A 15,029-nucleotide genomic window follows, 5' to 3' on the forward strand; every position below is an offset into this window, starting at 1 on the left:
CACTGTATCTAATGCCCCTCAGTTCAAGCTATCTACATAGTCCTAGTCAAAATGATGTTAGAGATATCCACAACTTTCATTCTGCCTGGTCAAAACTGTATTACAGATATCTTGAATTAGAGTTCAGACTAGATGAAATGACGCTGCAGATATCTGGAATTGCATCACTGCAGACATCTCGTCTAGCTAATGAATGTAAAGGACTTACCATATTTGTGCGTGTGCGCATGCATGCTTGTGTTTGCGTGCATGCATGCTTGTGTGTGCATGTGTGTGCGTGTGTGTGTGTGTGCGTGTGTGTGTGTGTGTACATACACACAGAGTGTTGTGATGCGTCTAGTGCAGCAGTGTGTAGTTGGAGGGAAGGTGCACGTGTTCTTCCAACCCGCTTGTGTCCTTCCTGCCCTTAGCTTGCTGCCGCTGGCTAGCCTTTGTGGCAAATAGGGAAGCATCCTAGCGTGTAAGCCTTCCCTTGCCAGTACATAGCCTCTCCTTCACCAAGACTCCTGCCAGGCCTCCCCGTGGCCACACATGGTAACTGGGGTCTTGCGGCCCCAGGCTAACTTGGCAGGGGATCTCGGAGCAGCAGTGGGCCCCAGAGATATGGTGTGCAGGCCCACCCTGGTGGACACACCCTGGCACCTATCAACCACTGCCCCGCCGCCTTGTGGGTGAGTCTGGAAGACATAAGGCTAAGGGAGCTTACCCCAACAGAAAAGCAAGCTGTGGCGGCACGCTTCGAGGCAGTTTCCAAAAAACTGGATTTCCGGCAGCCCCCTGCAGTTGTGTGGAGGTGCCGGTCGTCTAGGGATCCCCCTTGCCAACGGAACCATCTCCTCTACAATCAAGTCATGTGGCGTTGGGAGAAGCGCACCCCCCATGCCACTTTAAAAACCATCTCTACGCAGGTATCTTCTGCTATCTGAGTCCTCAAAGGACCCACAAATAGAAGAAGATGGTCATCATCGGGCACGATGGACAACCAGCAAGCAAGCAGTGTGCGCGTGCACACACCCTTGTGAATAAGTCTTAAACAGGTTGGGAGATATTCTAAAGCTGTACAGAATTGTGTTGGGATATATTATTGTTTGTCATTCACATGCAAAAGCATTGTACGTCAAAGAGCAGGTGTTTCTGAGGAGGGAAGGACGTGTTTCGACAGAAGGTACTTATCTCGACAGAAGATCTCTCACACAGCACCGTGATGATCTTGCAAATGGTTTTTGATGAACCGGGCTATTATGGAAGTCACTCATTGACTAAATATAAACACGGGTATATTTTGTATGAGAACAGATAAAAAAAAACATTGGTATAAATAGAGCACAAGTTGAGTCAGATATTATGATACGCTGGGGTTCCTTTTAAAAATCCACCTGGGCCATCCGCGGTGGTGTAGCAGTCTAAGCATCGGCTTTGTGTCGATGCAGTTGCCCACTGGGGTTCGCGCCCCGGTCTCGTCAGATCCGACTGTGGCCGGTCTCGATGAAGCAGCAATAATTGGCAACGCTGTCTTCGGGAGGGGAGCGAAGTGGGCTTGTGTTCGTCACATGAATACATGAATGCGTCTCTGTGTCTGTCGGAAAAAGCAGTGGTTCGGCCTGGAGTCGCCTTGTCACAGAAGTGGCGAGGCGTCTCCTTCGAGACTGCCGGCTGGAGAGATGCAGTTGGCGAACGAACGCAGGGTGGGTGTTTGAACTAAAATAGGGATCGATTGGCCACTAAATTGATAGAAAAAGAGAAAAATCAGAAATAAATTAAAAAAATAAAGTAGAAAAATAAAGATCCTCCTGGATGGAAATAATTGTGTGTCATCAAAATTTCATTTTGTAACCCTCTCCTCCTGTCTGACTTGTATTCACAACCACATTTCTCTCTCTCTCTCTCTCCCTGACCCCCCCCCCTCTCTCTCTCTCTCACACACAGATTATGGTATACACCAGGTCATTATCATACATCGTCTTCACCCAACATTATTGCCTGAAACCTGCAATTTTGCTGCATGCCAGGTTGTTCCAACACTGTGTTCAACACTTTTTGGAAAATGTCTTGGTTTCTGTTGTTTCTTTTCCACATTATTCACAAAAATGTCGACTCTCAGCTCCTTCATTTTATTGAGCAGGAACACTGTTCCAGAGATGTGGCTGTTTACTGATGCTGAAAGAAGAGGAGACGACCCACTCCGGTGTTGTTGTGGGGCTGGCTGACAGGATCGGTATCCCATGAGTAGGAAAAGGGAGCCGAACATCTACTTTATCTTGGAGAATATCCTGAAGCAAGCAAGTTTGCCAAAATGTTGATGAATATTTGCATCTCAGTCGGGGGTGTTTTGCTTCCGTGTCTTATTCTGGGTTTACTGCCACTCGCCGTGTTGTCCATGTTGTTGACTTGCTGCATGCACACAACCAATTCTCCAAAACGACTCTGATTGAGGTGTATACAAAGTACAGGAACTCAAGTGATCGACAAAATGTTTTGCTCTCTTAATCACGTGACGCTTGCATCGATTTTGACCTTAATTTGATGAAGATAGTTTGATTAAGGTGGTTGGACTGCCCAGAGGCTGGGGTCCCGGGACCTTCTTGCCATGAGGTGACCTTGCTGGCCACTGCACCACCGTGCCGGTTGATCCCTATTCAATATTAAAGTCTTCCTCGACATTTTCACCTTAATTCATACTTTCCTGCTCATTTTCAACTCCCACAGTCCAAAGATGTGTAGGTCAGATGAATCGGCTGTACCAAATTGTCGCTAGGTGTGACTGTGTGTGTGTGTCGGCCCTGTGACGGACTGGCGGCCTGTCCAGGGTGTCTCCCTGCCTGCCGCCCAATGATTGCTGGGATAGGCTCCAGCATTCCTGCGACCCCGAGAGCAGGTTAAGAGTTTGGATAATGGATGGATGGGTTTACATGGCAGTTGCAATAATCAAATTATTGTCTGCAACTGTGAACACTGTATATTCATCTGCCTTCTCATTCTTCTCCTCCCCAACATTCCCTTCTTTTATTTGTGCCACTGTCTCTCCATCTTTCTGTCCCATCACGTATTCCCTCTCTTCCCCAGTCTTATCATTCTGGTGCAAAATGGGTTAAAAATTTAGGGAGGAGGCTGACGGAAAGAGCTGGAGACTCGCAGAATGAGGGATGGGCGGCTGAATGGAAGGATATATGGGTTCTCCTTTTCTGAGTGAATGGCTGAGATAGGAGCAGTGACAGCATAATCATGAGGAAGCACTGCCGACTTTCAAACACAGCTGACAAACAATTCTGAATGATGACACACCCGGCTAAGTGAGCGGGGGTCAGGAATGTGTGTGTGTGTCTGAGAGCCTGCAGGTTTCTGTGTGTTTATGTGTGCCTACTGTGTGTGTGTGTTTCTGTGCATGCGTGTGTGCATGCACATGTGTGTGCATGCATGTGTGAGTGTGTGTGTTATCACGCGTCTCCCCGAGTGTGTTTGTAAGCTTATGTCGGCTTGTTTGTGTATTTATCATATGTCTCCTCTGATCAATGGGTGGGAGACAACATTCATATCTGTCACAAACACAAATACTGCGTCGGGGCCGTTTTGCTCTGTCATTGCTGTAATACAGCCCTGAAATTGAGAAACACTTTATTTACACTTGTGCTATTTACTTTAACATACATCAGTTTGTCCATGTTTCTGTCTGAATGGCAGTGTACTGGGCTGTTACGGGAAGAAAAGCACGCAAGTCAAAGAGCAATTACTCTCCCAAAGTGTCTGTGTGTGGAATGATGAAGCCTGTTAGCTTGTAAAATGAGACGGCCCTGGATGTGCCTTATTTAGTTATCCACTGTGTGTGTGTTATTTAGTTATCCACTGTGTGTGTGTTATTTAGCTATCCACTGTGTGTGTGTTATTTAGTTATCCACTGTGTGTGTGTTATTTAGCTATCCATTGTGTGTGTGTTATTTAGTTATTCAGTGTGTGTTATTTAGTTATCCACTGTGTGTGTTATTTAGCTATCCACTGTGTGTGTTATTTAGTTATCCACTGTGTGTGTGTTATTTAGCTATCCACTGTGTGTGTTATTTAGTTATCTACTGTATGTGTGTTATTTCATTCCTCTTTTTAAACGGTGACATTTAAAGGATGACGTTGCCCAAAAATGTTCAGAGGACTTGTTTTGCTTTTCCTGCAACTACACACACACACCCACACACACACATATACACGCGGTTGTCAGTCCAATTAAAATCTCTGAACAGTTTGAGGTTAAGGTTCTCAGCAACAGGAGACAAATCCGGATAGACGTTCCCAGAATTCCTGAACCGCTCGGCTAATGTTGTCTGTATATATGGGCGGCTTTATCCTTCTGGCTTCATATGCACTGCTAATAGCAGGAGGGAGCTTGCTGTTGTGTAAAAATAACCTGTAGATAGACGCTGGAATCTATATGAGGAAAACTAAAACTAAAATTAAATTGTACTTGACAACTGTCACAGCCCGATGTTAACAAAATGAAAAAAAAACATCTTAACTTTGGTCTATATCACTTTTTGCATTGCATCATCTGGAGTTTTTATGGCTGTATGAGGGAATTGAACGGGCACAGCCTCTTCAGGGCAGTTAGCAGAAACTCAACACTGCAGGTGTTGCTGGCTGCTTGGGCATGTGTGATGGAACGGATCTGTTGGTTTGTGTAGAATATGTGATTATCATGAAACATGCATGTGTGTGTGTGTGTGTGTGCAGTATTAAGCATGCTGCTGGGAATCTAGCGGTAAGATTTGACGCTAATCTCTGTTTTGATGATCGATCAATAAAAAATGTACATCAGGGCGCCAGGTAGTGTAGCGGTCTATTCCATTGCCTACCAACACGGGGATCGCCGGTTAAAATCCCTGTGTTACCTCTGGCTTGGTCGGATGTCCCTATAGACATGTCTGTGGCTGGGAAGCCAGATGTGGTTATGTTTCTTGGTCGCTGCACTAGCGCCTCCTCTGGTCGGTCAGGGCACCTGTTCGGGGGGAGGGGGAACTGGGGGGAATACCGTGATCCTCATACATGATACGCCCCCCGGTGAAACTCCTCAGTCAGGGGAAAAGAAGCGGCTGGCAACTCCACATGTATCGGAGGAGGCATGTGGTAGTCTGCAGCCCTTCCCGGATCAGCAGAGGGGATGGAGCAGTGACTGGGATGGCTCGGAAGAGTGGGGTAATTGGCCGTACACAATTTGGGAGAAAAAAGGGGAGAAAAAATCTAAAAGAAAAAAAAAAAGTTGTTCAGTCACGTTTCTTCCAGCTCAAGGTAATCTCTAAAATCAGGGCCTTTTTTATCAATTGCACATGCTTTTATCTATTCTCAGCTTGATTATTGCAACGCGCTTTACTGCGGTACCAGTCAGGTATCAACCAGGTCCCCCTCCATCGCCTGCAGTTGGTACAAAATGCCATTGCCTGGCTCATTACCGGGACAAACAGGCATGACCATATCACTCCAGTGCTTGCCTCCCTACACTGGCTCCCTGTTGGATTTCAAATTGAGTTTAAAATTTTATGGCTCACTTTTAAGGCCTTAAACGGTCCTGCTCTCAACCATTAAGACCTGCAGATGGAGCCCTGCTGGTTATCCCCACGTCACCCTTTCTCGTCTTCAAACTTTTCTCTTTGCAAACGCTTTTGGAAATGTTTGATATTTGTTATTATTTATTATTAATTTATATTCCTATTAATCTGCACTTATTCAATTAGTGTGTATACCTCCTCCATGCTCATGTGCTTTGCTCTTATTCTCATTTTATTTGCTGTGCGTCTGGTTTTGTTTATTTGGTAAAGCCCTTTGTGACATTGTTAGGAAAAGTGATGCATAAATTAAGTTCATTATTATTATCATCATTATTATTTATTATTCTCTGAAAACATGGAAGGGAAGTGAAAAATGAAAGCAAAAAAAATATTAAAAGGCTAAGGACTGCCAGGAACGTGATAAAATGTTGTGTATCAACCCCCCCCCCCCCACACACACACACACACACACAGTCAAACATACACAGACACACACACACACAGTCAGACATACACAGAAACAGACAGACCCTGACAGTCAGAGTTGGTTGATTGCATCTATTGAATGAAAAATGTACATGTCACTTATAACGGTAATTTATGCAGGGTCTTAATTGAAAATTGTTATCAAAATCAATTTGGCAGCCTTTAATAGGATGAGAGCTGAAAGGCTGCAAAAGAGTCAGTTCCCTGGATGATACAGTACATGTGTTACACATCAACAGACAACATGTGCCTGCCTATCTGTAAGTGTATATATTAATGAACTACTTGCTGCTTTTGTGTGTGTGCGTGTGTGTGCATGCATGCACATGGGTGTGCTCATGTGCACATTTTGTATGTCAACGCATGAATGCACACTAGTTTTATCTTTGATTGGTGTACAGAATTAGCCGGCAATAAAAGAATACCTACTGTGACTTAATTGGAACTGAAAGAAAAACATCATTAGGCTCCCTATGGATCCATAATTGTGAAACAACATTTTTACGGCACGAACAAGTCGAGTGAGGGCAAATGTGCGCAGCTGTGTCAGCAGGGATAACACTGTTGACTACCGTCATCACATCAGCCTCCAACTGTACCTTAAATATCGTGTAAATTAACTGAGCTAGCTTATTCTCTGAAACGACTGATCTGAAAATAATTAGCAGCTGAAGATTCTGTGTGTGTGTGTGTATGTGTGCAAGCGTGTGTGTGTGTGTGTGTGTGTGTGTGTGTATATACAAAAGAGAAGGAGTGTGCCAAAAGGTGTGCACGATAGCAACCACTTGACAGACGGTGAGTCAGAATGTGTGTGTGTGTATACTGCATGTGCAGGCGTGCATGTGTAAGTGAACTCACAGTACGAGCAGCCATAGATTTCGATGCGCAGGCCAATGCGGCCCTCCTCGCTCCAGTCCAGCGGGACCATCCTGAGGAAGCGGGCGACAATTCCCTGCTGCAGCTCGTGCCGAACCGCACTCTCCGAGTTCGAGTTTCCCGAGAAGGCCTGCAGGGCAGACACACACACACACACACACACAAAAGAAAGATGAAACTAAATACAGCCAAGACCATAGTGCAGTGAAACGAGTCCTGGGACTTGCAGCAGCAACAAAGCATGTTCTACTATTTCCTGCAGGTATATGCAGAACATACAGTGTAATTATGAGCTTACATATTTGACATGGCTGCTAAAAGACAAGCTAACTGCAGGGGATTTGTACAGGTCCAGCCCATCAAAATTGCTGCCCTCAGCCAGACCGCTGCCGGCTGCCAGCCAGCTTCACCCACTGGAACTGAATGGCGTAGCGAGGATTATCTGTAGATGAAGTCTATCGAACATTTACATCACATACCAGCAATTCCCTGTGCAAATTCTTTCACAGTGTCTGTTTTTACAGAGATGCAGGTTGTTTCTGGGTCTCCAAACAGACTTGTGAAATATAGTGGGGGGCTTGTAACTGTTGAACTTTACGACATTGTGAATGCCTAAATATGGGTCGTTAGTTTGGAGATTCCCAAACCCCTCCTCCATATTAGGCTCCTGATCTAACGGTTTTGCTGGAAAAGCTCAGTGAACTTTTGCGGAGATCTTGGTCTTTTAGGACACCGGCAAATGATTATGTTAATTAAAGCCTTGTCTGATGACAGCATTTCTTAGAAAGTGGATAGAATGATGGTATTTTTTGTTTTGGGGATTTTTTCTCCCCTTTTCTCCCAAATTGTACCTGGCCAATTACCCCACTCTTTCGAGCCATTCCGGTCGCTGCTCCACCCCCTCTGCCGATCCGGGGAGGGCTGTAGACTACAACATGCCTCCTCCCGTACATGTAGAGTCACCAGCCGCTTCTTTTCACCTGACAGTGAGGAGTTTCACCAGGGGGACATAGCACATGGGAGGATCACGCTATCCCCCCCAGTTCCCCCTCCCCCCCGAACAGATACCCCGACCGACCAGAGGAGGCACTAGTGCAGCGACCAGGACTCATACCCACATCCGGCTTCCCACCCGCAAACAAGGCCAATAGTGTCTGTAGGAACACCCGACCACGCCGGCGGTAACACGGGGATTTGAACCAGCGATCCCCGTGTTGCTAGGCAACAGAATAGATCGCCACGCCACCCAGACGCCCTAGAATGATGATTTTGTCTAAACTTCTGATTGATAAACAATTTACATCCAAAAATCAGCCTGTCAGTTTTACATCACAGGTCTTCATTGTGTGTTGTGTCCAATTGAAATGATGGTGAATTTCCTTGCACCTTCAGAGAACATTTATTTATTTATATTTATTTTTTTTAGGCTCTTCTTAGACACTAGCATTACTGACAGCGATAATTAGCACAAAATAATTTCATTTGAATGGAATCACCACGATGAGTGGATTCGCTTCCATTAGCAAACGTAATTCGCACAACGCCTTCATGTGGCGTTCAACTGTGGTGAACTTGGACAACAGAATTTGCAATGTTGGCAAACAGCAAATCCCATTAGACTGAGTCCAAAATGGAGGAAGCTAACATTTCAGCAGTGTCACGTCATCACATTTCATACAGACTACTGCTGGTAGATGGTATGGTTCATCAATTTGATTGTGTTTAGTGGTTATGGTTGACAAGCCTCCTGTATATAATTCTGATCTGCCTATTTCAGGTGTGACCAGTTGGAACAACACACACACACACACACACACACACACACACACACACACACACACACACACACACACACACACACACACAGAGCACAGCACAGCAGGTAAGAAAAACAAACAAACAAAAAAGAACAGTCCGGGTAAATAAATGTGGAACTTATATGGTGGTGACACATATACTGAAGCAGGTTGGTGTGCCCTACCATCTTTTGAAAGCAACAAAAACCTCTTTCAATGGAATTGTTGGGGAAAAATGACGTGTTTCAAAATTTCCAGCAGAACAGTAAGGGAAGAGCGACATGTAACAGAACATTGCTTTGACGTTAATGTCCGGACTAAGCAGAATTTCAGATAATTTCTACAGCATCGGTCATCAGTGCATTAGTTGGTGCATTCATTGCTTGCTCCACCTAACCACCCCCCTTGGTTCTTTCCCTCCGTTGAGACCGTGATCCATCTTGACTCGGCTGGTGAGGACAAGAACATGGAACCACTCACTCATGCAGCTCACCCTCAATTACTTTCACTTCTCTACTCACCCATGCTCTCTCTGACACACCGAGCCCCCTTGACACACACACACACACACACACATAGGATATTTGGTGGAAACCATAGAGCAGAGGCATTAGTAGCCTGGTTGCAAAGAGGAAGACATGGCATTAGACTGCCATGTGTTATCCCAGATAAGAGCTGCAGTGGGCAGGGCAAGAGATGAGAGGGGAGAAAAATGATTTGCTCAGAAGAGAGGGTACCTCAGAACTGAGAAGACTCTGGTGACCCGAGCATACGCTATCTACAAAAGAGAAGATGGTCAAGAGTTAAGTCCACACTCAGGGTGCCTGCCATTTGATGAGCTGAGAAGGCATCAGAGAAAATGTGACGGTTTTAGTTGCACCAGTATTTGAAAGGGGGGGGGGCTTTGAGTCAATGACCTGTTTCATGTTTAAACAGTTCAGCACAAAGATGAACGTATTTTGATGTTCCAAAAATATTACAATCATAAACTACCTATGGAAGAAATGTTTTTAATCCCACTTCGAAGTTCGGCGAAAAGGCTTATTTTCTTGTTCTCTGGAAGGGGCTTTGACATTGTATTACTCAGAAACTACACAGTAAAAGTAATTTATAGTATTTGTGAAGCAGTCTACATCACTAGTTGTCCTCAACTCGTATCTACCATTCCTTGTCAGGAATTATGGAGCAATGTGTTTTTACAGCATGTCACATTTCAGAAAGAAAGCATTTATGTGGGACTTTTACTTTGGAAAATCTCTAAATTGATACAGTAAAATTCCTTGATTTTCAGTCTGTATGTTGTTAGTTATCCTGTACTCAAATGTCGTTGTCAGGAATTATTTATTTAATGTTTTTCCAGCGACCCAAAATCAAAGACTAAAGTAATTTATAAGGGGCACATGCACGTTTTATACTTTCTGTGAATACAATCAAATTAATCTTATTCTCCACATACACTACCGTTCAAAAGTTTGGGATCACCCAAACAATTTTGTGTTTTCCATGAAAAGTCACACTTATTCACCACCATATGTTGTGAAATGAATAGAAAATAGAGTCAAGACATTGACAAGGTTAGAAATAATGATTTGTATTTGAAATAAGATTTTTTTTACATCAAACTTTGCTTTCGTCAAAGAATCCTCCATTTGCAGCAATTACAGCATTGCAGACCTTTGGCATTCTAGCTGTTAATTTGTTGAGGTAATCTGGAGAAATTGCACCCCACGCTTCCAGAAGCAGCTCCCACAAGTTGGATTGGTTGGATGGGCACTTCTTTGAGCAGATTGAGTTTCTGGAGCATCACATTTGTGGGGTCAATTAAACGCTCAAAATGGCCAGAAAAAGAGAACTTTCATCTGAAACTCGACAGTCTATTCTTGTTCTTAGAAATGAAGGCTATTCCATGCGAGAAATTGCTAAGAAATTGAAGATTTCCTACACCGGTGTGTACTACTCCCTTCAGAGGACAGCACAAACAGGCTCTAACCAGAGTAGAAAAAGAAGTGGGAGGCCGCGTTGCACAACTGAGCAAGAAGATAAGTACATTAGAGTCTCTAGTTTGAGAAACAGACGCCTCACAGGTCCCCAACTGGCATCTTCATTAAATAGTACCTGTTAGAGCCTGTTTGTGCTGTCCTCTGAAGGGAGTAGTACACACCGGTGTAGGAAATCTTCAATTTCTTAGCAATTTCTCGCATGGAATAGCCTTCATTTCTAAGAACAAGAATAGACTGTCGAGTTTCAGATGAAAGTTCTCTTTTTCTGGCCATTTTGAGCGTTTAATTGACCCCACAAATGTGATGCTCCAGAAACTCAATCTGCTCAAAGAAGTGCCCATCCAACCAATCCAACTTGTGGGAGCTGCTTCTGGAAGCGTGGGGTGCAATTTCTCCAGATTACCTCAACAAATTAACAGCTAGAATGCCAAAGGTCTGCAATGCTGTAATTGCTGCAAATGGAGGATTCTTTGACGAAAGCAAAGTTTGATGTAAAAAAAATCTTATTTCAAATACAAATCATTATTTCTAACCTTGTCAATGTCTTGACTCTATTTTCTATTCATTTCACAACATATGGTGGTGAATAAGTGTGACTTTTCATGGAAAACACGAAATTGTTTGGGTGATCCCAAACTTTTGAACGGTAGTGTATGTTTTCGTATATACTTTTTGTTACACCTTATTTTGAAAACCGGATGTAGTCATGTGTTTCCTCTCTGTGCTAACTTCGCCAAGTAGGTTACAATTAAAATTTCAAAGCCTCTCTTCAGGTAAGACGTACTTTCATGCTGCAACAGGTGTCTTTGGAAAGTGAGAAAAATGACAGAATAAAGTCTCTAACCCTGCACGTCAGCTCGCTCTGGGCCGTTTCAATGCATTTACCATAAAGCTCTTAAGACAGGTGCACTCCAAATTTAGGGTCGGCTGGTTTGACCACGGAGATGCGAATGACAGCTGGCTTGACCTCAGTGTTTTAGCGTAGGGTTTTGAGAGCCCAACAGAACAGAACCAGTCCGATCTGCGAAGTGACGTGACGTCAAACGACAGGTGTGCTCTGATTGGTTGTTGCATGAACCTTGTTGCATCACCTTGATGCGCCTAAGTTTCTCGCAGCTTTTCAGTTTATTCCAGTGGCTGATACGCAATGCAACTCTGACGAAACTCAGCTGCATGAAAAAGTTTCACGTGTAACGCCAACCTTATGCTTTTTTTAAGATCATTTCAGTTTATATTGGGTTGGATGTGCGTCACATTAAATGAAATCCCTGAAATTTTCCCGAAAAAAAAAAACCTCTTTTAATTTCCACAATTTCCAACTGTCAGGGACAACTTATGTATCGAAACGTAGAGAAATGTGTCCCGAACCGAACTTTAAAAACTACTAGAACGACCATGGTGGTAATTTTGACCGTTTTAGATTTCCAAAATATAACTTGGTGAAAGAAAAAAAAGACACAGACCTGCCGCTCCCTGGATGTCCCTAAACTGCATATATTTGCATTAAAATTAGTTTTAGATCAATTGTACACAAAAAACAGTTATAAGAGCTACCTAAAACGACCACGTGTGTCATTGTGCGTGTCATGACACGTGTGTTGTCTGCATCATTTCCTTCGCAACATTGTTCTTTTTTTTTTTACATTTCACTTTTTATAGGCCTTGTTACGTTTGTTGGATTAGCAACATGTGTTTTCCGTTTTGTTTTTCAGGTATTATTTCCAACATGTCTGTGTACAGTCGCCGTTTCAGAAACACCATGACTACCACCAAGGCGTTGCAGTACTTACAGGCGCTTGGACACCGGCGATTTTAAATTGCATGAAAAACAGTATTAAAGTTGTGAAAATGTTAATTTTGGTGTCAGTCGTTTCTTAACAGACATACTAACATATCGTAGTGAATTCGGGGGGCAGCTGCGGGAACCGCCGCATCCGGGACGCAAACCCGGATTTCCCGCACCGCTAAGGGTGCCAAGGGCTACCGAGCCTATTCATCTGTGATCGTTACATTGCCCCCTTCCTTCGGGGACCTGGGGCTCCCGCACCGCAAGCGACAACGTTAACCGCTCGACTAAAGGGTCCGACCCGTTAGCCAAGGGCTACCGAGCCTATTCATCCGTGATCGTTACACTACCCCCCTCCTTCGGGAAGCGCATCCGATGGAGGGGATCGCCACATTCGGGACGCGAAGCCGTGGCTCCCGCACCACGGGCGACAACGTTAACCACTCGACAAAAAGCTCCGACCCGTTAGCCAAGAGCTAACGTGTCTACTTATTCGTGTACGTTACACTACCTCCCTCCTTCGGGAAACGCTTCCGATGGCCTCACGGCCCTTCACGATCTCATCATCCCACTTCTGACAGCAATGTGGCAAATTCGGGGGGGGGGGCAACCCGACCGGACCATCACAACCGGGACGCGAACTCAGATTTACCGCACCGCAAGCGACTACGTTAACCAGTCGACTAAAGGATCTGACCTCTTGGCCAAGGGCTGCCGAACCTATCCATCCGTGATCGTTACAGTAATGAATTAATATCTCAACTGGGTATCATATTGACAAAATATAGTTTAAAAACCGTGGGTGGTAATTTTGACCGCCCATGGTCGTTCTAGTAGTTTTTAGATTCCGGTCGTTGTTTGGGACTGTTTCAATGTTTATTTTCCGTTCTTTTTTTTTTTTTTTTACATTTCATATTTTAGAGGCCTTATTACGTTTGTTAGATTAGCAATATGTGTTTTCCGTTTTGTTTTTCAGGTAATGTTTTCGCTTTTTCAATTTTGCTATTCAAGTTCGACCATGTCTCTGAAGTTTAAATTGTTTAAAAATAGTAGCACACACAGCACCCGGTTCCAATTCTTCTTTCCATTGCCTTGCTCAGGGGCACAGAAAGGAGTATTAACCCTAACATGCATGTCTTTTTGATGGTGGGAGGAAACCGGAGCACCTGGAGGTAACCCATGCAGACATGGGGAGAACATGCAAACTCCACACAGAAAGGAGCTGGGACGGCCTGGGGTTCGAACCCAGCACCTTCTTGTTGTGAGGCAACAGTGCTAACCACTGTGCCGCCCCATTTACATGGTTTCTAACCTGTAGATGTCAGCAAACTCACTAACATGGTCGAGGGTTTAGTAGTTTCTCTTTAAGTGCCTTGCAGAAGGGCACTACAGTGTAGCAGTGAGTAGGGAAGAGGCGAGGTTTTTCTATTCACTCTCACCCCCACCCCCACCCCATCTGATTTTCAACACCACGGCCTGCCAGTCACAAGGATTGCTTCTTATGCCGTTCTGTCCTTCCCCGAAACTCATCTCTTGTCCCTCTATCCCCGTCTATCCCTCCCAATCCTTCTCCCTGTCCTCTGTTCCACTTCGTCCTCTGCCACTGTGGATCCAGAATGTCTATGATACTGGCTTAGTGTCTGAGCCCCACAAACATGCACATTTACACAAGAAGACGTGCCCGCGAAAAAGCAAACACTCATCGACGCCCTGTCCTCTTTGCCGTTTGCCTCTTTGAGACTGTTTAAAAGTCTGATATCCCTTTTAAGCTTCTATCATTGAAAATAAAATACTGTAAAGATGAAAATAAAAGACAAAATATATCTACTGTGGATTTGAAAAGGCGAGAGACAGAGGGAGCGGGAGAATAAATCTCACTTTCGTCTCCATCCAAAAGCACCATCTTGTCCCCCTCTGCTGACTTCCTCCTTTTATTTCTTCATTTTGCTCATCCCGCTTTTCTGTTCTTATCTATGCTTGGCTGAATGAACAGCTCAATTCAAAGGCATTGCTATGTAGAGCGGAGGGTAGAGGCAGGGGAGGGGAAGGAAGGGGAGAGGATGAGGATGAAGATGAGAAAAAGTTGTGCATGCTGAACACCTAAGAAAGAGTCTGCTTACTCAACCGATTAATTCCCTCTTTGCTAGAGCCAAGGCATTAACCAGCCAAACAATGAGCAATTGGGAGTGAATAGTGTGCATTTGTCTGTGCACGTGTCAGTGTGTGTGTGTGTGTGTGTGTGTGTGTGTGTGTGTGTGTGTGTGTGTGTGTGTGTTTGTACTGTTTTAGTGTATTTCTTTGTGTCAGTGGTTGGCAACTCAAGAGCTTAGCCCCTTTTAAGTGTTTTTTAATCAAACATTATGGTAATTCATGGCACCAAAGGTGTCTAAAGTCAGACTGTGTGTACGTGTGTACGTGTGTGTGTGTGTGTGTGTGTCTTCTCCTGGATCGCCACCTTGCTGTGGTGGAGAAGCTTGCATGTATCACTGATGTCCGGAGCTTGGCTCCTGGTAGGGTCACCCAAGGTGGACAGGTCAAGGGGGAGGTTCCAGATGAA

General features: G+C 44.5%; 1 protein-coding gene across 1 annotated transcript in view; it reads right to left on the reverse strand.

The window, feature by feature from the left end:
• Positions 1-15,029, reverse strand: part of cntnap2a (contactin associated protein 2a) — a gene marked incomplete at its 5' end in the record, with an annotated part of 429,422 nt that overhangs the window by 309,852 nt on the left and 104,541 nt on the right. Inside the window, one exon of the mRNA XM_056299196.1 lies at positions 6,873-7,020. Coding sequence (XP_056155171.1) covers positions 6,873-7,020 — 148 coding nt within the window. The remainder of the gene's footprint in view (positions 1-6,872; positions 7,021-15,029) is intronic.

This window comes from Lampris incognitus, chromosome 19 (genome assembly GCF_029633865.1).
Source record: "Lampris incognitus isolate fLamInc1 chromosome 19, fLamInc1.hap2, whole genome shotgun sequence".
In the NCBI taxonomy this organism is placed as follows: Eukaryota; Metazoa; Chordata; class Actinopteri; order Lampriformes; family Lampridae; genus Lampris; species Lampris incognitus.